This window comes from Talpa occidentalis, unplaced genomic scaffold, assembly GCF_014898055.3.
Source record: "Talpa occidentalis isolate TD23 unplaced genomic scaffold, MPIMG_talOcc4v2.1 talOcc4.13, whole genome shotgun sequence".
Classification (NCBI taxonomy): Eukaryota; Metazoa; Chordata; class Mammalia; order Eulipotyphla; family Talpidae; genus Talpa; species Talpa occidentalis.
Window position 1 is genome coordinate 101420599 of NW_023601322.1, and position 11913 is coordinate 101432511.

General features: G+C 56.9%; 1 protein-coding gene across 1 annotated transcript; it reads right to left on the minus strand.

Moving 5' to 3' along the window:
- Positions 1 to 47: 47 nt before the first annotated feature.
- CUNH4orf17 (chromosome unknown C4orf17 homolog) lies at positions 48 to 10879 on the minus strand. Its single transcript, XM_037509647.2, has 7 exons — positions 10344 to 10879; positions 9023 to 9226; positions 6979 to 7188; positions 5703 to 5767; positions 4703 to 4861; positions 2526 to 2607; positions 48 to 292 (listed from the first exon to the last, which is right to left on the minus strand). Exons 2-7 carry the CDS (start codon positions 9090 to 9092, stop codon positions 48 to 50), a joined length of 831 nt encoding a protein of 276 aa, XP_037365544.1. The 5' UTR covers positions 9093 to 9226; positions 10344 to 10879.
- Between the last annotated feature and the right edge of the window lie 1034 nt (positions 10880 to 11913).

The following is an 11913-nucleotide window of genomic DNA, read 5'->3' on the forward strand; positions in this document are numbered from 1 at the left end:
GCGGGCACCTCGGCATGTGGCCGTTTGGAAAGATGACGGACGAGGACTCAGAGCCCGAGGGCCGGGCGTCCTCCGGGGACTGGCGTGTCCACGTACCTGGCCGGTTGGTGTCCTTCCTTGCATCTGCTTGGCACTTTTGACTTTGCTGGTGAATTGGGGGGTGATTTCCCTGGGAGTGGTTTCCCAGGCCCTGCCCCCGGTTCTGCTGAGGGGTTCTTCCTTTGGCAGCCGCGCTTCAGCACATTGATCTCAGCCAGCTCGGTGTGAATCAGAGCTGAGACCCACTCTTTTTCTGATTAAAGAAAGGGAAGGCACAAAGGTTGTGTTTACCGTGTCACTTAGGAACACGGGCTTTGTTCTCTGCAGCGCTCGGTATGTGAGGCTGCACTTCTGGGCGCACGCGTGAGTGAGTCAGGGTTGCTGCAGAAAATCGTTCGGAGCCTCCCAGTCCTGCTGACCTGTGATACTGGAGGGGCCCGAGGCGGGAGCTCTCCGAGCTACTGACCCCCTGCGGCAGTGGGCTAGTTTCCAACAACAAGTGCAAAACCCAGTCTGACAGGATTACTGCCCGTTGGAGAAGTAGAAGGATGTTATTCCAAACAGGCACCGTGCACTCTCGCTGAAATGCAGGGTAGTAGTTAAGCAGAGTTACCAGCACGTCTAGAAAGATACACACCAAAGTATTCATGTTTTGAATGGAAATGATGTCTGTGATGATTCTCTTGAGTATTGTTCCTCTGTTTTTTGCTGGCTGCTTTGATTTCTTCCCCCAACTAGAAGCCCTTATAACGTATGCAAGTTTTTTTTTAAAAGTTTCAGTCTTAAAAGAAAAAAGAGAATAAAGATTCCTTAGCCCCAACCCCTTACACGAGGGGACACAGGGGGATTCAGCATCTGAAAATGAATCAGCATAATTTACCACATCAACAAAGAGAAAGTTAAAAGCCATCTGACCAAGTATAGACGCCGAAGGCATCCATATAGAGAAGGCATTTGATAAGGTTCAGCATCCATTTATTATGAAAACCCTTGAAAAGCGGAGGGTAAGCAAAACATTATAAAAGCCATCCACGACAAATCCACAGCGAACTTCATTCTCAGTGGTGAAAAACTGAAAGCTTTTCCACTAATCTGGGGTGAGACAAGGTCGCCCACTCTCACCACTACTGCTCAGTGTAGCGCGGGAAGCCTGCCAGCTAGACCCAGGCGAGGGAAGGGCAGAAGCGGAATCCAGACGGGGATAGGAGTCAAGCCACCCTTATCTTCCAGTGCCGTGACAATATACACCGCCCCGAAGACTCCACTGGAAAATAAACTCCAACAGCGCAATAAAATAGCAGGTCACAGAATCACTAAGAATGAGCTACAAGAGGACAAAATTAGGAAAATGACTCCGTTTACAGTCACACCAACCACAGAAATTAAATCCCTAGGAGTAAGCAAAGGAGCTGAAGGACCTGCACAGAGAAAACTAAGGCATTGTTAGAAATAGACACGAACAGAACTATATGCCCTGCTCGGGCTTGGCCGCAGTGAACGCAGAGAATAGCGTCCCACCCAAAATAGCTTCGAGGTCGGTGCCGTCCCGTCAAAATCTACGTGACATTCTTCAGCGAAATAGAGCAAACATTCCTGGAAATAGATACGCCACAAAAGCAGCCCTGATTTTAAAACAGGAAAAATGGCAGTGTGAACTTTTCAGACCTCAACATATACTATCAAACTGTACTTAAACAGCCTGGTAATGGACAGAAACAGACTCAGCCCAGTGGGACAGAATCAAGACCCCAGAACTAAACCCACGGCTGCAGGCTGGCTAGCCCGTGACAGAGGAGCCAGGAGCACACGCTGGAGCCAGGAGAGCCGCGTCAGGACCCTGTGGGGAAGCCGGACAGCCGCGTGCCCCGCCAGGAAGGCAGCCAGAACAGATACACCTGCGTGTGAGACCCGGACATCTCTCCCTTTCCTGCCAAAGAGTCGTGAATTCAGGGCGTCAAGCACTGTCCCCCAAGTGCTCCCTGTTATTTAAAGCCACAGTGTGCCCCCCTCGACACGTGGTCCCTAACCCTCCCAGCGCCCCGCACCAGCAGGCCTCCCCTGGGAGCTCAGCATGCTCAGGCCCCACCTCCTGATGAAGACTGGGCCGAAGACGGCCCTCTGCTGGGGGGGCTGTTCCACTGGGGCTGCGTATGTTTCCATGGAACAGCAGGAAGGGCGCCGAGGACGCTGAGACTCGCCTGGGGTGATGTTTTGGTGGGGAATTAAGAGAACTAAAAAGCCCTGCCCGGGACGGGGCTGCGCTCCCGGCGCTCTGCACCAGGGGGCGCCCCTGGCCCGTGTGTGGGAGACACGCGGCCAGCCCTGGCCGGGGCTCAGCTGCCCCACAGCTCGGGCTGTTGGAGATGCAGGATGCGGTGGCCGCGCTGACGCCAGGAAGTCGGTGACAGCAGCATCTTTGCAAATCCAAGAACTAGTTTGTGACGGTAGCCCGAGCTCACGCTTAGCAAGGCTGCCTTTAATCTCACCTTTTGAGCTTGCGTGGAGCAGCCACTGTAGAACGTCTGCCAGAGAATCCGTGTTTAAAATGTCGCAGAGCTTCGCCAGTATCTGACAGAGAGCAGAGAGTTAGGAGAGCAGTAGACCGGCGCCCGCGGGCCCAGCACCTTCTCGCTGTCCCCTCACCGAACGCGACACCCAGTTCTGCCCTCTGTGATGGTAGCCAGGAAGCCAGATCTCAAACAGCGAAATCTGTGCCCGTGTTACATCACTGCCTCCAGGACACTGTGTCCAGGAGGAGAGTGATTAAAATCAGTGGTTTGCTCCTGATTCCACAACGGACCTGTGGCCACGGAACAGGCAGGAAACGAACCCCCACGCCCCTCAGCCTCTCAGCCTCGCGCCTCTAAGGCTTTCTCAGCGTGCCGTCACCGGCCAGCCGCTCCGTAGGGGGCATGTGCTCATCCTTTTGGAGAAAGCACGAAGAGTGTGTCCCCGGGACAGCCCCGTTCTCCTTTGAGTTTTGTTCCAGAAGGTGGCGCATAGATTGGCAGGTGAGTGTCAGCTGTTGAAACTTGATTTCAGGATTTGCGAGCACAGGGCTGGGGTCCCCTGTTCTTGTGATTTTTTTAGGTCAGCTTCTTCTAGGGTCTCGCCTGATTTCTGGCTGACTCCGGCGAGGTTTGTCTGCTCGGGCAGCTGTGAGCCCCGACTACCCCCGTCACTGCTGGGTCTCGGCTCCCCTTTGCGTGCACACCTTAGTGTTGGGCTGCGGCCTGCAGCCCCACGCACGTTGGTGGGACTCGCGCTCTGCATGTATCTGCCTCATCTGCTATCTTATCTTGCGATTTCCGGTCCCCAGTGTCCCCAAACTCCAGACTCTCCGCTGCCTTCGGAAGCTGCCACGTCTGCCCGAGGTCCGCTCCGTGTGGCCCGAAGCAAGACGCCGTCTGACAGCTGCGCCCAGCGGTGGCTGAGGCCTGGTCATCGGCTGACGCTGTGCAGTCCCACCTTGACCTTGGTAGCACTTCTCTAGTCTACATTTGATAACCCCTAAATAATTCCTAGCACCTAGCAGTGCCTGAGCACTGGCGATAAAGCAGTAAGCAGGCAGACATCATGACAGTGTATAAAGTAATGTTAGCACAAGTGGGTGGGAGATAGATAGTAATGCAGCAAACAGGAACACGCAGAAATGGCCGGAAATCCCCGCTGTGAGGGCGTGGAGGCCGGGGCGCTGGGCAAGGGCCCGTGTGTGACCTCTAAGCTGAGACTTGAATGAGAAGGGAGCCCTGGGGACCAAGGACAGGGTTCTTCCGAGGGACGCCCGGAGGCGGCAAAGAGCGACTGGCAGACTGGCGGTGGCGCCGCGGGGTGCTGGCGGCCGGCCCCAGAGCCCATGCAGCCTGGCATCTCCGGCAGCACCGCCGGCCATGCCAGAGGCTCGCCCTCCTCCTCGCCTCTGTCCCCTCCCAAACTCTGCCTCTCAGCCACCGCCACCATCACGTTCTGCTCTCACATTTAGTAACTACCCTCCCGTCACGCTCCGCGGCCTGTCATTCCTACCACAGGCTGCTGGGTGCTGTGAGTGGCTAATCCCACTGCCACGGCTGCCTTACCCCTGCTCCAGTTACTGTTAAAATATGTTGACGCTTAATTGTCGTGGGTCTTAGGGTGAAATAACCATGGAGCAGCAGCTGATGGGTTTGTTCTTGATTATATGGGATTCGCAGGAACAGTTGTGGCTGGAGAGAACCTCCCTTGAGTCTGAAATGACATCTTACTGTCGATTTATCTAAGTGTATAACCTTAAGCACAGAAGGTTTGAGGACAGCCTTCCACAGATGGAGGGGGCGGTCACTGGAGGAATCCTGCCTTCAGATACTTGGAGGAGATGTGTGGGCGACGGCGGGAGCGAGGGGCAGGTGCCGGCTTTAGGAAGATGATCGAGACGGAAGAGAGTGGGGCTGAGGTTCTCAGGCGAGCACCGAGCTCTTGAGTCGGTCTGAGCCAGGGCTGCGCTTGGGTAAGAGGACCGGGGTTCCGGGAAGAAGTAAACGGGAAGTGAGAATAGGCAAAGGTTTGGATCTCAACTTCCTGCTATTCACTCGGCCGGGGGGATCAGCACCCCCTTCAGGGTGCCGGCGCGGTCATGGTTATGTGTGGGTGCTGCTCCCCAGGCAGAGCCAAGCAGACCTGCCCTTACTTTGATTTCTTGGTGCAGGTAGTTGGGGATGTGCACGCAGTCCTCGGCCGCGGCCCTGGCGGCCCTGGCGGCCCTGGCGTCCGGAGCCTCCGAGCCGCAGGAGGCAGTCGTGGAGCTGGCCCGGGGAGGCGACTCGGCAGTCCCGACCTTCATTTCTTCCTAAGTCCAAGGTAAATGCAATCGGTAAGCATGTGCAGGCACTTACAATCCCCGGGAAAATTAAATATAAAATGAATGAGAATTTGTGCAGCTGAATGAGAGACGCACGTAGGAGTGAAGAGGTTAACTTTAATCCTCCCTTGAAATCTGCTTATCGGATATTTGCATTTGGAGACAAAACACAGTCATCTGTCATTTCCTTTGGGCAAATCAACCTAAACCCTTAGTTAGTATCAAGATTTAATATTTATATTGATGCGCTAGTGGGCAACCAGCTCACGACACCCGAGACTTTCTGTTGCGGGGGGCAGATGCGTGTGTCAGGTGAGGGCCGCGGCCGCTTTGCTCTGCTGAGTGGCAGCTGAGCAGGAGAGCCGGAGAGGTGGCTCGTCGGAAGAAGGAAAGAAAGGCTGCTCTCTCGCTCTGGGAGGTAAGTCACTGTCGCAATCAAAAAGGAAAAGACTGTAGGAGCTTTGGGTCCAAGAAGAGTGACAGGAGCCTTCGGGCTGGCTGCCGCTGGCGGGAAGCCTTGTCCCTCGGCAGTGAGCAGGCGTGAAGGCAGGGCCTGGTGTGTCAGAGGCCTGGGGCCGTGCTGGTCGGGGTGAGCATGGTGCGAGGGGGTGGGGGCCGGGGGCCTCTTGTGAGGAATGCCGGGGGCCTGATAGGCGGGGTCCTGCCTTGATTTCTGCGGGGGTTTCCCAGGTGTATGCACGCCACAGCACGTCCACTACATATCAGTAAAGCTTTGCAGGACATCGTGACACACGGGGAAGGTGAAGTTCAAGAAAAGGAGAGGAAATAATATCAAACTAGATAGGTAGCTGTGAGAAGTGGTTTTTACCTTATTAATCACTAAGGGATTTTCACTGGAAGTTCGGAAGCACTCCTGGATCTTCCTCCAGGGCTCTGAAATGATAGGTGGACAAGCATCTTTAGACCAAACTGAAAAAAAATCCTGTCATGACAGATACTGATACAGTAGTTTCTGAGCTAGGCGAGAGTGTGTCTGCAGTCAGCAAGGCCGGCTCAGGGATCTGCTGATGAACATTAGAAGCTGGCAGGTGGATCCGAGTTACGTAGTAAAGGGTTATAATAAGGCATGTGCGTCTCAGTGTGTCCACATACACACACCCAGCTGATGTGTTCGGCAGGGCACGGAGAAGGCGCCGTGAGCCGTGAACGTCCACTGCGCGTGGGTGGGGAAGGAGGGGCTCTTGAGAGGGAGAGCGGCGGGCGAGCGTGCGGCCTGACGGTGGGGTCACGCAGCGAGGCGTCCTTGGGAGGTGCGCATCTCTCATCATGCCAGGGGACGTTCTGTGCCCAGAGCTGTTCGCTGTCGAGGGTGAGCGTGAGAGCCGGGTGAGGCCTGCCGTCCAGACGGCCTCCCTCTGTCCTCGCCCCGTGCCTGTTGCCATGTGTGCTTTTTAAAAGGACTGTGGTGGTGAAGGTGGGCGACAGAGAATGTGGGGGAGACCTCGTGGAATGATCACGCGGTTAGTGTAGGTAACACCCGTCCCGCACCTCGTACACGCGTCGTTGTCATGAGACCTTTTAAGATCTGCTTTCTTAGCAGCTCCACGTGTACATCCCAGCATTGCTCACTGCAGTCATCAGACTCTGTGTGTGATGAAATCTTTTTCATTTCAATTCTGTCAAAATAATCACTCTAGGTGCTTTCTGAAGACCAGGCACTGTGCTGGGATCGGGCGACGCCCAGAATAGCCAGACCACGGCAGACTCGGCTCTGGCCACCAGGGCTGGCCGTGGCGGGCACAATGGCCATCACGGTATGACGTGCCCCCCTCAGGGACGTGTCCCCCCGCTTCTCTCTGAAGTGGGTGCCTTATCACTGTGGCCTAAGCGTTCCTGTCTCTCAGCTGCTTTTGCGGGCACGAGAGACCACACCAGATGTCTTGGGCCCGATGAAGAAGAATAATAATATTTATTAACATTACGGAGCTGCTGACTAACGATTAGTTGAGTGGAATTTGTTTCTAAAGGGTAACCTATTTCACAGTGAGCACATGTCACCGGCACTTCAGTCACGGCTCCACAGCTCTTCCCCCTGGCGGCCGGCCGGGGACCTCGGGACGGCGTCGTCAGTGGGAAAGACTCACCAGAATGAGGCCGCAGAGGCACATTGCTGCCCCGCGGGGTGGGGGGCCCCCTTTGGGTGGCGCTGCCTGGGGCTGCGGAGCTGGGGGGGCTGCACTTGGCGAGTGGGGTGTCCCTCTTCTCCAAGTGGCTGAACTGGCCGGCCCCCCACAGCGCTCTGAGTGCGTCATCCTCGTCGTCGTTCACGGTGCAGATCGGGATGTTATTCAGACCTGCGCGGACACGGGCGATGTGAGGACCAAGCAGATGGGTTTGGGGCAGAATCTTTTTGTTTGAATGATCGGGAACTTCCCTGCCAAAGATTGTTAAATGTACCTAAGTCGTCAGACTTGCTGCTGTAGCCGCCGGTGCCCAGCGGAGGAAGCCAGGGCCTGCTTCCTGGACTCTGCCCTCTGCTCCCCGGGAGAAGCAGGCCACACCCCGCATGGGCAGAGCTGCCGCGACCCCAGCTCCACACCCATGGGGGAAGCCAAGAGGCAGCCTGCTCACCCTCAGAATACCAGATGGGGATTTTTTTGAAGATTGATTTGTTTATGCACACAAGAGCTGGGGCGCAGGCCAGAGGTGTGGGGGGTGAGAGGACTCACCAGAGACAGGGTGGGGAGCAGAACAGGCAGACTGACCGAAATACACTGCTGAGGGGAGCAGCAGGGAGACAGGAAAGGTCTGTTGCGCCCTGTGGGTCGCTCCCTGGCCGGGGAGTAGACTCAGGATGCCGTGGTGACAGCCTGAGACTGACCCCCAGGCCACCAGGGGGCCCAGACGGGGATTATAAAATCGTTCAGAAGCTGTCAGTGGAATAGGACGCCAGGAGGACATGTCCTGGCTTTTCTTGCCTCCTGGGAGAAGGCGAGGCGCTGCTGACTAGGAACGGGAGACACTGAGGCCAGGGGAGCGCCGGCCTGGAGGAACTGCCTTCCTCAGGTCAGAGCCTCTGGTTCTTCACTCAAGGCAACAGCTGTGTTTGTGCTTTTGGCCCAAATGCTGACTTCTAAGCAGTTCCTCTCGTCAGGGTCAGTGCGCCCGTGTCAGAATGGCTGCTTGGCACAGCTGCCCTACCTCAGCTGCCAGAGCTCGTAGGTGACTGCTGGTTTCCCAGGAAGCTTCTGGAAAGTGTTCATTTGCCTATTCTTCAAACCCTCCCTCTGACATTGGCCCAACCCTCTGTCTCGGACGAGCTGAGGAGGGTCCCGCTGGCAGCGCTGTCTGTCCCTCGGCTCCTTCGCTGTCTGGCCACGAGGGGCACGTCCCCGCGCCTGTGCGCACACGGGCCGCCCACGCCCAGAGGGGCCACGCGCAGGCGGGTCTATTCTGTGCTGGCCCGTGGCTGCCCTGAAACAGTTTGCTGAGCGACTGCGTAACAGGCAGACGCAGCTGGCCCTGCCTTCTGCCGTCTGCGACGGCCTCCCAGCTCCTCCTCGCAGCCGGGCTGATGGAGTGAGCCGCTTGCTGGCCCCCGCGCTGCTCGCTGGCTCGGGAGAGCACGAATGTCTACTGTTCACGTCAAACTGCGTCGTGCCCGGAGTAGTTTAACCCCCCACACACACAGGACGGTGCCCCGCACACCCCTCCTCGGGCCACTGCAGAGAGTGGTGAGAAAACTCACCGTCCTCCCTTTGGGGCTCACAGGGCGGGAGTGTATTTGGTGCCTGTCGTCGTCTTAAAAGCCAGCCTTGGTCAGAAGCCGCAGCGGTCACGGTCAGGGTGCTGTGGGGCACTCACCCCACCGGGGTCGCCCTCAGGACGCAGCTTCATCCCAGACCCCTGCCTCCAGAGCAATGGCCCTTCCTGCCCCGCAGGCCCCCGGAGTCTCGCACCCTGGGAGTGGCTGGGGGCGCCTCTGTGTGCAGCTCTGAAGCGCTGGCCACTCTGGGCTGCCCTGAGGCATCCGGGACCTGCACCGTGAGGCCTCTGCCCAGCCCTGCTCTCCCAGCCCCGCGTGGCTGCCCAGTGGTGAGCGCCCGCCTCCGGAGGCTGAGACCACCAGAGCCACCAAGCAGCCAAGTGAGAAGAAGAAAGACCCATTCTGGGCCCTGCCTCACGTACCTTTAATGTGGCAGACCCTCCTGGGGTGAGGGGTGTGCCGGACCAGGAAGTAGCCCCCATTTCCAGCCATCCGCCTCTGCCCTCCGGCGGCGCGGGCCTGGGGGTGAGGCCGGTGCTCCTGGAGGCTGCTGCCCTGCTCCCGCTGCCGCGGTGACCGGTCCTGCCCTCCTCCTCCTCACCTGCACGCCCAGACGCTCTCAGGCCCTGAAACCGCAGAGCGCCAGTTAGCGCGAGGCCAGCGTTTCTCGCGGGGCGCCCATGGGTGGTTGGCGGGTGATGTGGGTCCTTCAGCAGCACTCGCCAGACCCTGCAGTGTGACGGGCCTGCACCCTCGAGGTGCTGTCCTGCCTCTCCCGGGAATTCACAGTCGTGTGGTAAAGGGCATTCCTGACCTGGGCCTAGGACAGTTCCCGAGACTTCCCCGACGGCGGCACACAAGGTTGGAAACTCAGGAAGGGCGTCTGGCCTTCGTCCTCGTGGCCGCCCTGAGATGTGCAGATTCTATTTGTAACTTTCCAGTTTCTCTGGTCAGAATTCGCAGTGTCAAAAAACATTTCTGTTCTAGAACCTGACCTCAAAATTTTTCTGGGGCAGATATTTTCAGTCAGTTCACTGACTGTCTTTTAAGCCAGAGCCCTCTGTGTCCCATGGCCTGTGTTCAGTGACTCGCCTGGAAACCGTGGAGACTGCGCGGCAGAGAAGGCCCAGCCCCCGGTGCAGAGGGCTCTCCCCACTCCCCGGGCTCCGGAGAGGACAGGCCTGTCAGGGCGCAGCTGCAGGGGCTGTGACCCTGCGATGGAAAGGCTGCTGTTTCCGTGGTGGATGCTGAGCTTTTCTGCATCTTCAAGTCGCCGGGCCTAGACTGACCCTAGACTGACCCCCGGCTCCTCCCTTGCCTGTCTGGAGGAGACTCCCCAAGGCGCTCTCACCTTCCTCCCGCCTGCCCGTCTCCTTCCCTCCACGGAGCGTGTTACTCCCTGACAAGAGTTTGCGTGTCTGTGTATTTTCTGTCCCCGCCAGCAGGCGGCAATGGGCAGGAATGATCTGACCCGGCTTCCCACCTCTGTGTTCCCGGCACCCGGCACATTGTCTGTGCAACAGCTACTTAACGTGAAGGTCAGTGTTTTGCACAGAAGATGACTTTACCCCACACGTGTAGGGTTTTTATTTGTATGATCTCTTCCAAACTAAGCCAAAATACTGTCTTTTCCCTCAAAGCAGACCTGTTTGGCTTTTATGTCTTGAAAAGATGAAAGTGTGAGGTATGTTATCTGAACTTCAATTTTGTGAAAATTATCTTTTTGGTGAATTTACTTTATACCTGAGGACAGTTTCAAGAGGTGACGTGGTTGGCAGGAACTCAAGGCTGTCGACGCCTTCCAGGCCTCAGCACAGGCCTACGCCCCGGGTCCCCGAGCTCCGTCAGTCTTCCCGCCCGAGCTGGGATTTCCGACTGGCAGAGACAGCCTGCCGACTGCCGTATACCAGATAGCTCTGCCCCAGTTTCTCCTGCTCCCGCTCCAAGGAGACTTTGCGGCTCCCTGTTGTAGGTACTGCATAGCTTAGCAACACAGAAACATTCCTTTGGGAAACCTGAGTTCCAGAACCTTCCACCAGCCAATCCTTTCAGAGCTCTACCCTCAGCTGGACGGGACTGGTCAGATAGTAGAGCTGAGTCACGTGCACGAGAACGAGAAAAAGGACGAGAATTCCAGTCACTCTGCTACTTCTTCCCACAGTGCTGCCTGTGGCACACGTCCCTTGCAGACGTGACCACATGTAGAGCAGCCCGGAACCCGCAGGGAGACAGGATGGGCTTGGAGAATTCAGTCACTCTGCTCTAGTGGCCAGGGTGCCCGTGCTGGTGACACGCTCAACAGTCGCGACCACACTCCAGTGCTAATTAAGTCACAGAGAAACATTAAGTGACATAGTTAGAAAAAGTCATAAAATTGCCCAAGGACTGAGGATGGAGCCGTGGGGTCCCATATGTGCCCACAGCTCACTGTTGTCAGCCCCCAGGGGACCCCCAGGGCCTCTGTATGCTTTTATTTTCAGCGCACTCGTGACTTAAATTTCTGAATTATAATCCTCAGGAGCAGTGGTGATGCTTCCGCAGGGCACGCGCCAGTTTACAGCAATGCCAGGGCAGAGTCTGTTTTCTTGAATGGTCCCGGGAGTAAAAGGCTCAACATTTGGCATGTCTCCACCTCGCTGGACTCAGCCATTGTTCCCCCCGGCTCCGGGGGTAAGGAAGTCACACCTGCTAAGGGGGGTGTCCCAGTGGTATGTAGCGTGTGCCGTGTATACGAGGTGCCCTCGGTCAGCCGCCACACCAGGGACACTGGACTCTGGGCATTCGGGGGATTTGGACAGTGTCCCTGTGTGCGAGAGTGTCTGTATGTTACAGTGTGTCTGTGAAGGTGTGAGTGTGTGTGAGTGAGAGCTGGGGGGGGTTGTGTGTGTGTGTGTGTATGTATTTGTGTGTGCTGGGTGTGTGCGTGCTGGGTGGTATGTGTTGGCATTGCGTGTCTGTAGTGTGAGTGTGATTATGTGAGTGTGACGTGGGGGGTGGATATGTAAGTCTCGTGTGTGTGTATTCGTGCGTGAGGTGCGTGTGTGTGTGGTGTGCATGTGTGTGTCTGTGGGAGGCACGTACTCAGACGTAATTAAGGAGTGGCCGTGTGTTGCCATCGTGTTTCACGTCTGTATAAAGTGCAGGGCTGTTCGGCTGAGGGGAAAGATCATTGACTCTGCTCGTCTCAGCCTTTTGGAGCAGAAGCTCCTGTGCCATCGTCTCACACCTGCCCCGCCACCACTACCCGCCCTGTCCCGGGACTGGGTACGCCCTGGGAGTGATCGGGACCACCGGCGGGGAACGTGGCTTCCTC

What these genes read in the sequence shown, in the direction of transcription:
- CUNH4orf17 (XM_037509647.2), bottom strand. Translation starts at nt 9,092, where the DNA reads ATGGCTGGAAATGGGGGCTACTTCCTGGTCCGGCACACCCCTCACCCC. An exon ending in GAGGGTCTGCCACATTAAAG is followed by an intron (nt 7,189 to 9,022) that starts GTACGTGAGGCA and finishes GTGTCCGCGCAG; the next exon opens with GTCTGAATAACATCCCGATC. An exon ending in GCTCCACGCAAGCTCAAAAG is followed by an intron (nt 293 to 2,525) that starts GTGAGATTAAAG and finishes TTCTTTAATCAG; the next exon opens with AAAAAGAGTGGGTCTCAGCT.